Source organism: Bos javanicus, chromosome 2 (genome assembly GCF_032452875.1).
Source record: "Bos javanicus breed banteng chromosome 2, ARS-OSU_banteng_1.0, whole genome shotgun sequence".
Lineage (NCBI taxonomy): Eukaryota > Metazoa > Chordata > Mammalia > Artiodactyla > Bovidae > Bos > Bos javanicus.
The window spans coordinates 109674147-109691222 of NC_083869.1; the positions used below are offsets into that span (position 1 = coordinate 109674147).

Consider the following 17076-nt stretch of genomic DNA (forward strand, 5'->3'; position numbering starts at 1 on the left):
TAACCAGTCAACACCTCACAATTTACTAGCAGAAGATGGTGTGCAAATCTTTGGTCACTAGGCCAAAGAGACTCAAAATGTGGTCCCAGGGACTACAGCATGGTTGACCTTGAGCTCTTTAGATCGTGAGCTCATGGGCCCCTAACCACTGAATCAAACCTCTGAGGATGAGGTCCAGGAAAGTGTTTCAATGAGTTTTCCAGAAATCTGATATATGTTTAAGTCTGAGGACCCCTAAATGAATGTATATTTTCCACAACTTTCTAGTAATTCCTTATTTTCCCTGCCTAAAGATTGTGTACCCTTGCACGTTATTGACCTCTTTGCCCCAGACCTAATGTCCAGTGTTTATACTCCTTAAATCACCCCCACTTCACCCACTGCAGCCACCACTCTGCACCAGTTGATGGAGGACGCTTTTCCTAGGCACCTGGAATCAAATGGTACACTGGCTTCCTGAAGACATAGCCCCAGGCTTACACGATCCTTGACTTGTAGTAACTGTAGTAGGTACTAAGACTTCTGGAATATAGCCACCTTCAATAGGAACCATTTCACCTGCCCTGTTCATGTGGTGCTTTATAAGTGGGTCTTAGCCAGCCTTACAGACGTATTCAGGGTTTGCCTCGCAAAATGCATCTGTTGAGCTGTGTCGTATTTTAACTGAAGCGTGGTTCATGGGCTCAGCAAATGCTAATGGACTAAAAAAAGGAAGGTTCAACCAGGTGTTACTGGAAATAGGTGCTGAACTGCAACTACCATAAATCAGGCCGAGCAGACAAGCAAATCCCCCAATACAACAGATTTCCAGGATGCACTCCTTGCATCTGGAACCAAAGCTTCGAGCACAAGGTGTGGCGAAGTTCTGTAGTGTTTTATAGGAAAAGTACTTAAAATTTATTTTGCTTACCATCTGCTTGCGCCTACCCTGTGACAATCAGTTTGGTCTAGCAAACATTTGAAAGATGGCGAGGCATACTAAAAATCTGCAATATTAATTTTGCTAAAATCTCACACAAGCTGCTTTGGAAATAGAGTATCAGCCTACACCACAGACCCATTTAGAACTGACTACAAGATTAATGACTTGTCCTGCACTGATTTCCTCCTATTAGCAATCAGTGGGTCTGTTCCATCTGTCATTTCCCTGGAAAGAAAATGTGTGTTTAATTTGCCAGTAACTTCTAACTTGGCTTTGTAAAGGGAGCGACCCACGTACATTTGGTGACAACTCCTTCCAAGTGAATGATATTCGGGTGATCAAACTGTCCCATGATGCTGGCCTCGCTTAAGAAGTCCCTTCTCTGCTTGTCTGTATATCCAGCTTTCAGTGTCTTGATAGCCACATAGATTTCTCTTTTGCCAGGCACTTTGAGACGCCCACTGCATACTTCACCAAATTCACCTTTGAGAGAGAAAAAGAATTGACTCTGAACCAGAAACACATCAAAAGTGAAAGAACTATAGCTAGCATTTGTGGAGTGTTTATTAGCACTGTGCTGGTGTTTTATGTAGATTAAGGAAATTTCAGGTACACAGCTATTTACATATATAGGCACACACAGTATATTCATAAGCCTTTATATAATCCACATATATCTATATTTAATATTCACAAAGAAAACAGGCTTATAGATACAGACTTACCAACTCCTATGACTTTTTCAATCTTAATGCACGATGCGTCGATTTCTTTGGCAAATTCTCTAACTGCTTGGTTGGGATCTTCGTACGTAAAGGGATCCACATAAGTTCTAACACCTGAGTAACAGACATGCAAAAGATTGGCAAGACACTTCTCTGCGTGCATGCTAAGTTGCTTTAGTCATGTCTGACTCTTTGTGATGCTACGGACTGTAGCCCACCAGGCTCCTCTGTCCATGGGATTCTCCAAGCAAAAATACTGGAGTGGGTTGCCATACCATCCTCCAGGGGATCTTCCTGACCCAGGGATCGAACCTGCCTCTCCTACATCTATCTGCATTAGCAGGTGGGTTCTTTACCACTAGCGCCACCTGGGAAGCCAGAACACTTTTCAGGAACCACTAACAAACTGAAGTGCTCTGGATCTAAAAATACTCGGCACAGGAACAGTTTTCTTAGCATGAGAAAAATAGCATAGGAAAATGTTTAAAGTCTCGCTCTATGTTTTGTTAGCAGGTAAACGAGAATTGTTTGCTACGTAAGAGGCTGTAGCTCTACAGAGTTCCTGGAACGCCTTCACACTTCAAGGATGAAATTTTTTAAAAAAACCACCTATCCCACGGAGGGAAAGAGAGTCTCCATAAGGGAATTTGGAATGTGTTAGCTAAACATTGTTGTCCTGGGGACTTCCCTGGTGGTCCAGTGGTTAGGACTCCATGCTTCCAGTGCAGGCGGTGAGGGTTTGATCCCTGGTTGGAGAACTAAGATTTCCGCAAGCCATGTGGCACAGCCAACAAATAAATAAATAATTGAAATCAACAAAAATGACTTAAAAATATATATTGTCCCAATCAGCTGCTCAAGTCCTGTCCACTATCTCCAGCTTTCTTCCCTTAGGGAAGATACAGAAACTGTTTCAAATGGTCGTGCTACAAGCTGTCACGTTTTGCCCCATATCCACCAACAATTGATAACAGTAAACAAACTAAACCTAGGTTAAATGGACAAGAGGGATAATTAATCTACTAGTTGATTTGAAAATGCAAACTCTATATTGGAGTTCCACTTTTATTCAGTTTTGGAAAGAAGGTGCTGTAAGTAAAGACACTGAATTTCACCTGGACGCTTCTGCTGAAGAAAATACTGTAGCTGAATCATGAATGCTTTGAATACCAGGAAGGGTAATTCAGCCACACCCTATAGTCACTTGTAAGCTGAATTCAGAATGTGAGCACTTAGGCAGCCAGAGATGTCTGGGACAAGATGCATTAGAAATTAGTGGGAACTTTCCACTGGCATTCACACCTTGCCTCTCCCTTTTGGAGCTCCTGGAGCTTTGGGGCACTGAGAGATGTAGGATACGGGTTGGCCTGATCCCTTTGATTTCCCAAGACTGTCAGTTTTGTTCTCATCTCAAAAAAAAAAAATTACATCATTTTTGTTATTAAAAATATATACTGCATGCAAATGAGAAAGTGTGGTTTTAGCAAAGGAACAAGATGAACAAAGGGAAAATTACTGGCTACTCCATGACCCTTCATCACTTGGTATGCTCTAGCCAAAAAAATCTTTCTCAAAATTATTCTTCCTGCCCCATCCCCTGCTAACAGGGTAGCTATTAACCACTTGGTACTATTTAAATGTAAATTACTTAAAATTAAATGAAATTAAAAATTCACTTCCTCATTCATGACTAGCTGCTTTTCAGTGTGTGGTCACTGGCTAATGAATTGGATGGTGCAGATAAAGACCTACCATCACCTCAGCAAGTTCTACGGGATGGTACTCCTGAAGAGTCACTAACCACTGTCCACTTCAGTCTTCTATCTTCCTCAAGTCATTCAATTCTTTGAATTTACTCTTTCGAGCCACTTGGAACATCAAAATAACTAAAGTCCACTAAAGAAATATTGACAGTCTCGATTTCCACAGCACAAATTCTGCTGTGTGTGTTCAATTCCTTGTTGTATTTGTTCCCAAAATGTTAACTTCGGAAAAATTGTTACCTGTTAAATCTTGCCACCAAGCTACAAAACTGAGCCAGCTACCAAAACTTTTTCAGGGTGGAGCATAAAATAAGGGAAAAAAGCATTTAAGGAAATTCCCCAATCTCCATCTTTAATCTCACCTTAAACAAACACCAATCACCTATTTTAGTTAGATATGCTGAAGTATATTATTTGGATAATTCCATGAACAGAATACAATATTAATAGCCAAACGAATATTATTTAGACATTTCTAAACTGAAAACACAAGAAATGCTCTAAAAATAAAATTACTTTTATCCCAATTTTCTGTACCTTGGTTCAAATGTTTCTCTTCATCTGCTTCTTGTTTTGCTTTACTGTATTTACTCCGTCTATTAAAAGATAAAAAATATATATTTTTTCAGAAGCTGTAAACCACAAGTTCTTTGCTACCATAAGTCAGGTAGTATACACATTTCACAGATGAGAAAACTGAGGTTTATGGGAGGTAAAATAATACGGTGGATAACTTGTCACCTTGATATTAATAGTAAATAATGGTTTCGAATACAAGCAGAGTCCAGAGTCTCTACTCTTAACCACAGTATTAAACTGAGGTGATAAAGCAAATATTTTATAATATAATTAGAATTTTAAATCTTCAGGTGAAATTTATTGTATTGAAGATAGATTATAATTTACTGGCTAATTTCCCCACACATAATTTCCCCACTTAGTTTCTCTAAGTTTGGTATCGACATGTAAATAGTGCTACATTGAAAATGGCTAACTAACAATGACCTATTGTATAGCACAGGGAACTCTGCTCAATATTATGTGACAGCCTGGATAAGAGGGGAGTTTGGGGGAGAATGAAACATGTATATGGCTGAGTCCCTTTGCTGTCCACCTGAAGCTGTCCCAACGTTGTTAATCGTCTACACTACAAAACAAAATAAAAGGTTAAACAAAAAATAAGTTTCCCTTGGTGAATCCTGCACAAGGCAATAACGGTCAGTATGTGATAAGCAACAGTAAGCTGTCTTGCTTTCACCACAGTAACCACTACCACACACACACACACACAAAACCTCATTATCTCATTATCGTGCTATATGATATCCTTAAAACAATAGTTTCGTGGTTATTGGCTTCAATTGCTGCATACAAATTCCTAAATTATTAATGACAATTTAAGAGGTAAATATTTGCTTCATACTGGATTATATTCCTTAAGAGTTTGTAGAAAATACTGCAAGAGTAAAAATAAGTTTCCATTTGTAGCTAATTCTTTTTTCTAAAAACCAGTGTATGGTCCTACAGTTGGCATTCTACTCTCAATGTCCCATAGGAGTGATATCTGACTTGGTTATAAAAAATCTTGGGAAAAAGAAACCTTGAGTATATATAAATCTTTACTCGGTAATCTTGATACATTATACATGTACACATGTGTCCATGTGTGCAGGCGTGTGTGCATGCTAAGTTCTTTTAGTCCTGTCCAACTCTTTGCAACCCTATGGATTGTAGCCCGTTAGGCTCCTCTGTCCATGGGATTTTCCAGGCAAGAATACTGGAATGGGTTGCCATGCCCTCCTCCAAGGGATATTCTTGATCCAGGGATTGAACCCGCATCTCTTAGGTCTCCTGCATTGACAGGTGGGTCCTTTACCACTAGCACCACTAGATACCCCGTGTCCACAGGTATATATATTAAATAAACTGGAAAATCAACTCAGTTGATATTAGAGCTCTCTAAAGTTGGGAAATGAGACCACATTAGTGAATAAAACATGTGCATTTATGTTTTAGTCAAAAATGTCAAGTTTACATTGCAGTTTATAATCATCTTGTAATTTTCTTAGCACTTTAAAGATGAGGTCAGTCAAGACTCTTACATATGTGGAAACTGAAGCTCTGTGGTGACAAAGGATTCCCTGATGGCCACGGAGGGTCGAAGCAGTATGGTCCTGTCTGAATCCGATAACCTGAACCCCTGCACTTTGAACAAGCTGAGAAGGGCAGGATGCTCATGGAAGAAAGGGGGCCACACAGACCAGAGAACAGCCCAATCACAGTCACGTATCCCAGCTCCTCATCCACATTCCTCTCTAAATTGTCAGCAATGCAGGAACCAGCTCTGCAATCAGACCCTCGGAGCCTACAGATGTTTCTCCGTGTGTATAATTCCCTTGCAAATAATAATACCTTGCCTTTTTACACTGCATTTAACTTTTCAAAGTGCTCTCATTACACATATTATCTCCTCCCCTAACTGTTTGCAAAGCAGGGACCAGCTTAGTAGACACAGACCTCAGACCTCTAGAAGTTACTAGAGTTCACTTTGAAGGCAAGTTGTTCAGTCTTAAATAGCAGCTTGCATTTTCACTTTGCATTTAACCTTTAAAAGAACCTTCACATCTGTTATTTCATTGCATCTTCTTAACAATCCAATGAAAGCAGTCCGGCAGATAGACACACACTCAGTCCCACTGTACAGATGTGAACGATGGAGGCAGACGGGCAAGTCATTCACCCATGACTCTCCAGCAAATATAGGAGCGTGTCTGCCACATCCAGCTCACTGCCTCTCATAGTGGAGATGAAGTTACATGATGATATCTGGTGAGAGTTAATTATACGTAATAGCACATTTCATATCAGTAAACCCACTTAAATTGGATTCCACTTGCTCTCAAAAGCCATCGCTTCATCAAAGAAGCTAAACAGGTTTAAACAACCTGAAATCAGACGCTTGTATGAAAGATGTGGTTCCCTCCAAGCCTCCCCCCTTTCCTCTCCTTTTAAAGGAAATACAAGCGTGTTAGGTCAGGGACTATGAAAACATTTTATGTCAGGGAAACGCGTGGCTAGGTCCCAAGGGTGCGATAGGGCCCTGCCAGCCTGGGAGATTGTATCTTATCAGAGCTCCTAAAAGCATTATCTAAAATTACAAGTATATCTTTTAAACCACTTTAGATCAAGAAACTGATCTGAATTTCTTTCCTTTAAAGAAAAAGAAAAAAAAATGCATTGTGCAAGGAAGCTTTTGTCCCAACTTTAAACTGTCAGTGAGTTCGTCAAAAACCCTGATAGATACCAGAAGAAAGAACAGTCTCAAGAAGCCTAGGAGTGCTGATTTCCATCAACACATTCATGAAATCTGTGCAAAGCCAGAGGCAACGCAAAACGGCAAGAATCATTCATTATAAGGTTGACCTGCCAGTCCCTTCCTCATACTTCTAAACACAGAAGGAGGAAGTAAATTAGAAGAGAAGGTGTATTTTTAAAGAAACTTTACTTGGAGTGTTACTTGGAAAAGTCTCTAGTGGAGTACAAGGAATGCTGACAAAGAAACACAAGGATTACTGTTCAAAGGCTAATTGTAGCCTATTAGCTACTTAATAATACCTTGAGAACTAAAAAGCCTGAGTCCTGCTCTCCCTTTGTCACCTGATGACCCTTTCTCCTTTGGTTCAGGATAGGACAATGTGTCCGTTATTGTCCAGAGAAAGAAAGCCCACTGGAGCTTATCACTGGGTCAGCCAGCCCACAGGAAACCACACCCATCTAAAAGGGTGCGAAATTGACATCTGAGGCAGATCACCTGAATGACAGAAGGGAACCTTTGTGGAAGATTTTCTAATTATTGAGATGTGGGCAAGCTGATTAAAAAAACAAACCAAAAAAAAGAAAAAAACATTGGTAAAGAGGGGAGTGGTTTATGAGTGAATGCTCCAGAAGGAAATATAAAACCTTTCAACTAAGTTAAAGGGACTTGTCTGCAGGTCAAACTTTGAAAGCTGTGAATAAGCCCACTGGAATTGGGGTATTAACAGACAGTGTCCAGGAACAGCAGGAGCCCCTGGTGCTGCCCCCTCAACCAACACGTTGCTCCTGGCTCCTCAACTATCCGATAAAACCAACAAAATAGTGGAGGGAAGTGTGGCAGGGCCCAATATACACCCCACTTTTATTAAAATACTAACTTCCCTGATAGAGTCGACAGATTTGATTGATGGAGTTCACTGTTCCAAAACTAATTAGCAAAAGGTAAGTAATTTATTCAGCTAAAGTGCAAATTAAAGAAGATAAAGCAATGTAATAACTAGCATGGCTCCAGGAGGACCCTTTCCAGCGTTTAATGGCATCACCCACGAAGATTCATCGAACTCATCCTTCTTTTTCCCCTTCCTTAAGCTGTCATTGTTCCTGCACCAAATGATGGCTAAATGCTCTTCACAAGCAACATTTTGAAATGGGTGGAAGTGAACCGAACGATTGCACACAAGTTGTTTAGAAATGTTCCCGCAGTACCATCTGCCCCCTAATTGTAGAAATTTACATGACTTCATCAGAGCCAATTTAGGCTAACATTTAAGTGTATTCATTCTTATGTGATCATAATATTCCAATTAGGACACCAGGAGAGATAGATAGAGACTGAATGGTAACTGTTTTAGCATTATGAAAAGAGTTTCAGCTCCAAAGAGGAAAATTGTAACCTTCAGAATACAACACCAACTTGCAAAGTCTGACTTCTTAATAGTATGCATTAGAAACACATTAAATCACAGAACAGAAATGCACCAACATCACATCATGGAGGAGACTCCTGAAGCTCTGGTTCGATACAACTGTCAACATTAGCATTTGATGTAGGTCTATTTTCCAGTTCAGAAGACATTAACATAATCTGTCTAGACGCAATATTGGAAGTCAGGAGAGATGGACTCCTGTTCTGATCAAGCAACTAACTAACTAGCTGTGTGACCTTCTGTAGTTAATTGTTTAACCTCTTCTCCAAGCCTCAAATTCTTAACATACAAGATGCCAGCAATTTTGTACCCTGAGCCATCCGTGTCCCTCCTTTACAAATTGTGCCACAGCCATTTCATTTTTTTCTTAACATCAATTCATTACTGAACTTCCTTGGTGGTACACAGGATAAGAATCTGCCTGCCAATGCAGGGGACCCGGACTCCGTCCCTGATCTGGGAAGATCTCACATGCCTGGGAGCAATTAAGCCCACACACCACAACTACTGAGCCCACATCCTGCAACTACCGAAGGCCTTGTGCCTAGAGCCCATGTGCTGCAACAGGAGAAGCCAGGGCAATGAGAAGCCCGAGCACTGCAACTAAAGAGTGGCCCCCACTCTCTGTAACTAGAGAAGTCTGTGCACAGCAACGAAGACCCAGGGCAATCCAAAAAAAAAAAAAAAATCAATTCACTATTTTTTCTTTAATTCAGGTAAGAGGGGTACTTTATAACCCTAACATAACTAGAAACCCAGCAGCACTAGCAATGATCAGAAGATCAGTATAAAAACCACCTATGGCTGGTTATCAGGCAATACTTGTGTCTGATCACCAAACTGTCCTTTAGAAAAGAAGGGCTCATCTTGCATTTTAGTCCTTTCTTAAAGTGTTTCTCATACATACTAAACAAACAAACAAAAAATACTATTTGGGGAAGACACACTAACCTAAAGCAACCTAAATTAAGACTATTCAGGACACTTCTGGAGGTAAACTGATGAAGTCATTAACACAAAACGGTGGGGGGAGTTGTCAGAGAAATTTAACACAGTCAGTCACTAGGATCATTAGTCCTGAGGTTATGACCTTATCATTGTATTTTATGATGTCATTGCTAACAGTCAAAAATCAATTTTAAAAGCAATAAAGCAGTTACACTGTGGCAATCACAAATGTACACCTACAGGAGTATAAAGAAATGGTGCCATGTTGCTAATGGAATGTACATATGCGGTCTAGGAGAAGATTTCTAGGGACAACATCACATAAATACAAGAAAGGCTGCACCTCTAACAACCCCAGATGGTAGATATAATTACATGCTCTGAAAAGCTGACAGAATCCTTAAATTATAACTTATATGATAAGTGACACAGGAAGACACTGATCAAAGATGCTTATAAAAAATGTAAGTTAATTTCCTCAACATAATGTGGATGGTAAAAACATATAATAGGTCTAAGTCAATGTATTCTGTATATCATTTTAAATAAATAAAATTTATAAACTTTGAAGTCTGATATTTTCACTGAGATCCCCAAATGTTTACATTTCCAAGTTGGTCAAACGGAAAAAGTGGATCTTCTCATTGGAGAAATCAGAGATTAACTCTGATTTGCCTAAAGCTCAGGCTTCTCAGTATAAAGTAAATACAGTGAAATAAAAAACAATTGTTATATAGTAAAAAAAAAAAAAAACTAGCAAGACACTGGCTATGAGCCTGAGGACATTTTTTTTTTTTTAATGACAAACTAGCATTTTTCTTTGAGCTAATCATAAGGACTAAAATTTTTGTCACTGTGTGGGTCTCTGCTCATTTACATCTTTAACCTCCCCTGTCATCATAGGAGACACGAGGGTATGGGGAGCCACTGTATCAGCGGTAACATCTCTTGCATCCAAATTGCTATCAACCATCCAGGGCTTCCCTGGTGGCTCAGATGGTTAAGAATCTGTCCACAATGCAGGAGACCCAGCTTCGATCCCTGGGTTGGGAAGATCCCCTGGAGAAGAGAATGGCCACCCACTCCAGTGTTCTTGGCTGGAGAATTCCATGAACAGAGTAGTCTGCCAAGTTACAGTCCATGGGATCACAAAGTGTCCGATCAACTGACACTTTCACTTTGCATCTTTGGCTCTAGGAGGCAAGAAGCAGCCCCATCCTTTTCCAGGCAAGGATGTTTTATCTGTTCCTTTCCCAGATGGCTGACTGCAGCGTGGGTTTCAGGCATACCATGTACCATCTTTCATTTGTACTCTCACTTAAAAGCAGGGACCAGATTTTGGTCTGCACTGTACCTGTCTCCTTTCTCCTCACCTGATCTTATTCCATTCAAACATCTACGGTCATCACGACAGAGCACACAGCCTGCACGCGGAAAAGAATCAGCTGAGTGTGCACCCGCCACTGCAAAGCCTGTCAGCTACCTGGCTCCAGGCAGCCTTTCCCTGACAGCTTTATGTCTGACACTAAAGAAGAATCAATAGGAGGCCAAAGGGTTGACATTTCATTTTCTAAAAAGTGATCCATTGAGGACCAATCACCAAGCAGTGTTTATCAGCCTTGGGAAGTGACTTATTTTTTTTAAATGGGGAAGAAGGTACAGGAATCATGGCTGGGTAACTTGACAGGCTCAATTCTCTAAGGTGGGGACTCATAATTGGAAATTCGATCAATCCTGCCTTAAATAATAAAGTGTTCAATAAAAGCAGAAAGGAAATTAAGTCATCAAGCTTGTGATGCTATTTTCTATAGCTACAGATTTTAATAAACTTGTCTTCCTGCATTACATTTTCATCTGCTTTTCCTTTTTCTTTTTTTGTCAAAGAAGAGCATAAGGAAAAAAACACACTTATAACGAGGTGAACTATTTCTAATTATTCCCGTCTGACTGCTGTATTTAGGGCAACTTAAAATGCAAAAAAACAAACAAAGAAAGTCATGCTAAAAGAAATCTAGACTACAACTAGAGAATTCTCCCAACCAAAATTTTGGTTAAGACTCAAGATGAGATCTGTTGTTGTTCAGTTGCTCAGTCATGTCTGACTCTTTGCCACCCCATGGACTGCAGCACACTAGGCTTCCCTGGCCTTCACCATCTCCTGGAATTTGTTCAAACTCATGTCCATTGATTTGGTGATGCCATCCAACCATCTCATCCTCTGTCGTTCCCTTTCTACTTTCTATAAGCAAGTGTTATCTCACATGGTTCTGAGCATTCTGGGGAGTTGAATTTCAGTTAAGTATTTTTTTGAGGTGGCAGTAATGAATGATTTTATTCCTCTTTTAGACTTTTAAACGTCTTTATTTTCCAACGACACAAGTAGTTTATATACAATGTGAAAACTTCAAATATAGAAATATGTAATGAAAGTAAAAGAGCTTCCCTGGTGGCTCAAACAGTAAAGAATCTGCCTGCAATGCTGGAGACCCAGATTCAATCCCTGGGTCAGGAAGATTCCCTGGAGAAGGGAATGGCAACCCACTCCACATCTTTATTTTCCAATGACAGAAGTTTTTATATACACTGTAAAAATTTCAAATGCAGAAATATATAATACCGAAAGCAAATGCCGATGTACTTTGAATATACTTCTCATCCTGCTCTATCAGCCCTGCTGTCAGATGGACATAGATTAAGGCGTGTAGTTTTCATGTGTGTACGAGCCCGGCATGCGTATATGCACAAAGTCAAATGGCAATGGATGAGAAAGAGGTCCATCTTGAATGACTTACAAAACCAAAAGCATGCGGAAGAAAGAACTCTGGGAATTCAGATTCTGTTCAGGCCAAGGTGAAGTTTCCAAAGTCTAAGGTGTACTATTACACAGAGGGCAGTGGGCATGTCTAGATGTCTGTCTGTGTGTAGTGTACGACAGCAAGAGGACTGAATGTGGTGGATTTAACTTCTTCAAGACAAAATTCAGTGCTGTACTCCAACAGACTGTGCATCAGAAAGAACAAACATCATGACAAATGCAGGTGCCCACACTCAATAAGGAGCTTTTCTATACGATGTGAGCGTGATGATGATTGAGCTCTATATTCCAGGACACTCTGGAGAGTGAGAATAGATACATGATATTAATAAATACGTGTGACAACTCAAACCACCCAGGCAAACGAAGATGTATAGTCATCGTCCTAATCATAATGTACCATAAAGTGAGAGAAAATCATGGTGGCTGGCCCAGGCCAGTGGAAATAGCCAAAGGCAGTGTTCTGATATCAATGAGCTGGCCAACCAAAGAGGCAGAAAGAGATGGTGCCAACATACAGTGGCCTGAGGCCAAGCAAGGCTGTGGTGCTCCAGTAACAGATTTACTGCTAAAGCAACAGGGTGATTCTGGACAAGGACTACAGTTTTCTGAGTATCAGTTTCCTCTTCTGTAACATGAAAAGATTTATAATTAAGACGATCATTTTGACATCCTGGGTTCTACATTTTCTCTTAAAAGCCCCACCTTATCAAACAGTTGATGGCACAGGAAGGGTGAAGGCTGGAGAAGGGGAAGATTCCCACATGTGAGACAAACAAGGTCTAGATGTGGACACACACTGAAGACGGGCAGCTGCCCCCCAAAACCCCTCCCATTCTTCTGGAGGCTCCAGGCAGTGTTAAAAGTAGGTGGAGCTGACGACAAGGTAAGAAAAACTGGGTCAAAAAACAATATGCTGTCAAACTCGTTCTAGTTCTCTTTTGAGACTGTTTTTCAAGTACCAAGTTAGACTGCAAACTCTCATAGAGTAAGTAATTGCTGTTTTAGATCCTTTTCCAAGAACAATGCCATGCTCACAAAGCGCTCAAAGGGTACTCTCTGGAAAAGTCTCTGGCTTTCCCTAAGGGAAGATGGAGCACAGAATCTGCTTTCTTGCTTTGGTTACTGTTATTATGAACCAGTATCTTGCTAAACTAGCACTTGTGTGCTGGATTATCTATTTTGCCTATCAAAACTCTCCTGTCAATAGCTCTTAGAGACAGGTATTTTATTACCCTATTTCACAAAAAGGAAACAAAGCCTCAGAGACGTGAAGTAACACAGGTGACAGATGGTAGAACTCAATGTTGAGGTCCAAGTTTTCTGTGTTTTTTTTTGGCCTTTGGCCATCAGTCCAGGCTTAAGAGAGGTATAAATATAACACCTTTCAGCCTAGAGAATCTAGAAGGCTCCCAATGGCCTGCTTTCAGTTTGGTTCCCTGGAATTAGCTGGGTCTTTCTAGGACTCTCTGCAGTGAGGGCTGCCACCAGGGTCCAGCCCACAGTTCCAGCAGGGGTGTAGGGAGATCAAAGCAAAGAGGAGCGAGTTGGCAATGCAAATGCTGTGTTTATGATGCTAATCAAAAGACTCAGCTTTGTGTGGAGGAGACAAAAAGCTCCCTCAGAAAACCTGGGAAGAGGGTGGGGGCAGTGAGTGGCTTTAGTGCTTACCTCCTGCTGATGACAAAAGCTGCGATGAGAATAACCACCAGGACCACGCTGCCCGAGACGGAGACCAGCAGGACAGTGGAGTTGGCCCCGTCTCCGATGATCCTGGAAGGCACTGGCAAAGACAGTTACACAAGCATCACCTTGGGTGAGGTCCTAAGAGTTAGAACTTCTGACTGTCACAAGTTTCGACTCTCTGAAACCATTTGAAAGACTCACGGCCTACTCTGTTCTTCATGAAGTATTCAGGCAACAGCATTTTCTTTCTAAGACATCCTTAATGAGACAAAAATACTCTTTTTATAATTGTATGAAAAACTTCAACCAGAAAACTCTTATGAAAGCCTATGGTAAATATTTCCACTCATTGCCTTTTCTTCTTTTCCTTTCTACTCTCAGCCTAAACTCTAACTCAAGGATCTGATGAATTCCTTAGTGAGAAAGACACTTGGAAATTTCCAAAAGGACAAGTATTTTTGAATGATCCTCTCTTCCCCTACACACACCCCAACTAGTTAAAAATCTGCCCATTATTGCCCACTTCCTCCTTGAAGCCTTCTAGGATAATCTCAAAGGATATTAAACCTCTTTAGATTTAATTCTGAATTTTCTGGGTTTTTTTTCTTATTCTATTTAATCAGTTCAGTTCAGTCGCTCAGTCGTGTCCGACTCTTTGCGACCCCATGAACTGCAGCATGCCAGGCCTCCCTGTCCATCACCAACTCCCGGAGTTCACCCAAACCCACGTCCATTGAGTCGGTGATGTCGTCCAACCATCTCATCCTTTGTTATCCCTTCTCCTCCTGCCCCCAATCCCTCCCAGCATCAGAATCTTTTCCAATGACTCAACTCTTCTCATGAGGTGGCCAGAGTACTGGAGTTTCAGCTTTAGCATCATTCCTTCCAAAGAATACCCAGGACTGATCTTTAGAATGGACTGGTTGGATCTCCTTGCAGTCCAAGGGACTCTCAAGAGTCTTCTCCAACACCACAGTTCAAAAGCATCAGTTCTTCGGCGCTCAGCTTTCTTCATAGTCCAACTCTCACATCCATACATGACTACTGGAAAAACCATAGCCTTGACTAGACGGACCTTTGTTGGCAAAGTAATGTCTCTGCTTTTGAATAGGCTGTCTAGGTTGGTCATAACTTTCCTTCCAAGGAGTAAGCTTCATGGCTGCAATCACCATCTACAGTGATTTTGAAGCCCCAAAAATAAAGTCTGACACTGTTTCCCCTGTTTCCCCATCTATTTCCCATGAAGTGATGGAACCAGATGCCATGATCTTAGTTTTCTGAATGTGAATAAAATCACTTTCTAGAACGGGTGTAGAGAATTCTGTCCCAGCAGCTTCTTATCTACTAGGCTCGGTTTTGGTTTGTTAATTTTGAAGGGTAGTTATCTTATGTATATTGCTTAATCATAGGTATGCCCTCTATTAACATTTTGAATCAATCATCCAGTTGGTACAACTTACAGTGTTGAAAGATTGATGTAGTTGTCTAGAGGGCCTTAAAAAATAATAGTAAAAAAAATGATCTGACTTGTTTTGAACAGATTTCTAGAAATAAACAGGAGAGAAAAACAACAAAAACTTGCTGCCTTCTCTAATCTTCCCAGGGAGAAAACTCCCCGGCTTAATGTAGGATAGTTATGCAACTGTCAATTAGTCAGCTTGGCAATCCTGTTTTTCACAGTTTATAGAAGACTTAGCACATGAGAAAAATAAGATATTTCTCAATCATGTGAAAAAACAGATCAGATACTAGTATGAAAAACAGTCTTTTCTAAATACCAAGAGGTGTTCTATGTTACAGATACTGGCTATCTAATTTTAAGCAATAGCCTCTGAAACAAAATGTTTGCCTAACCAAAAATTTTGTACAGTCTCTTAGATTTCAACAGAATAGGATTTGCCCTGGATTGTACAAAGAATCTCAGAACCCATTACCTGTGTTGGTTGTGACTTCCAGGGGCTCGCTGAAATCTCCATAGCCAGCTGCTGTCCTGGCTCGGACATGGAAAACATAGGAAGTCAGAGGGTTCAGGCCTTTGATATCTGTGTTCCTGGCGGCCGTCCTGACGATCCGATAGCTTCGTTCATTCTGATCCTACATTACAAGAGGATAAGATGAAGGAAGGTGGCAAAATAAATCCTCCACTTACTCCAGACACAATATTAAAGCAGCTGAGCCAGTCCACTCAGAGGCTGAAAGTAAATGGAGATTGATGAACTCTAAACACTATATTCGGTTCAATGTTAGAAGTACTATTGTGACTTAGATGTTGAAAGAAATGTGAAGTTCAGGTATGATCGCTATTGACATTGACCATATCCAGATCTTTTTTTTTTAAAAGAACATTAGATGATGGTTGGTGGCTTTACTCACTCCACACCCAGCAATTTAACAGAAATAACAGCTGTAAGAAGGTCCCTTTTCTGTTTTCTATTTTCCATCTAGAAAATGTCAAAAATGTTATAATCTGGTTTCAATGGGGAAAAAAAGCCTGTCCTTTTCCTGCTTTTATTAAGGAAACCAATAAGTGATTATCTTTAAAACGGAAAGAGAAGACAATTGTTCATTTTCTCGACAACCTTGAATGCAGACAGCTCTCTTCAGAATTCTATCCTTAAAGAGGTGAGTTATTTGTAAAAATAATGTCTTTCTATAACTTTAAGAGGCTGCAGAATGTAATTTTCTTTCCCCGATTTTCTATTAAAAGTCATCAAAATCCACACCTTGATTCTGAATAGCAGTAATCTACTTAAACAGATCATTATTTCAACTTTCATAAGTCACTCTCCCTGATAGAAGGTTTATAGATTAGACCTTGTTAGCTATCTTGACTTTCATGACTATAAAGAAAAAATACAGTTATATTAGAACATAATGTATTTTTTCTATTTTTTTTAAGACTAGCAACTTAATGCATAAAATTCACAATTGGACTTGACTGGACAGCCAAATACATCTGGCTTTGTGATTTACTCGTATTCCAGAATTTGTAACTGGCCAAAAGCTATAGAGAAAAAGAGAAGAAGGAAGGAAGGAAGAGGGAAGGAAGGTAAAAAGGAGGAGGGGTAGTAGGGAGAAAAGAGAACTTTATTCATTCAAGTAATACCTTCTCATAATACTTGACTTCATACTCCAAAATCACCCCGTTGGGCCGATCTGGTTCCAGCCAAGCCAGAGCGACACTGTATCTTGTAACTTCTTTAGCCTGGACCAAAGCAATGGATGAGGGTGCTATTGGGACCAGAAAAAAAGAAGACGATATCTTACATTAGTGGGGGAAAAGTGGTGGCATCAGTCAATAATATCATCTTATCTTAGAAAACTGTGACGTACTGACTTACCTTCCTCCAGATCCCTATTTTCCTCATCCCCAGTTCAAACACATCCCATTTTATGGTTCTCTCCAGGATTTTGGGGGCATATGATCTGTCTTAGAAAGACAATCTCTAAAGTAAAGTCTAACAAGTCCACAGTC

At 40.3% G+C, this 17076-nt stretch overlaps 1 protein-coding gene across 3 annotated transcripts in view; it reads right to left on the reverse strand.

The window, feature by feature from the left end:
- Positions 1-17076, reverse strand: part of EPHA4 (EPH receptor A4) — a 159994-nt gene that overhangs the window by 21883 nt on the left and 121035 nt on the right. For all 3 annotated transcript variants that reach the window (XM_061386229.1, XM_061386247.1, XM_061386237.1), the window contains 6 exons: positions 16708-16832; positions 15536-15695; positions 13587-13698; positions 3948-4006; positions 1648-1761; positions 1220-1405 (listed from right to left, as the gene is read on the reverse strand). In XM_061386229.1, coding sequence (XP_061242213.1) covers positions 1220-1405; positions 1648-1761; positions 3948-4006; positions 13587-13698; positions 15536-15695; positions 16708-16832 — 756 coding nt within the window. The remainder of the gene's footprint in view (positions 1-1219; positions 1406-1647; positions 1762-3947; positions 4007-13586; positions 13699-15535; positions 15696-16707; positions 16833-17076) is intronic.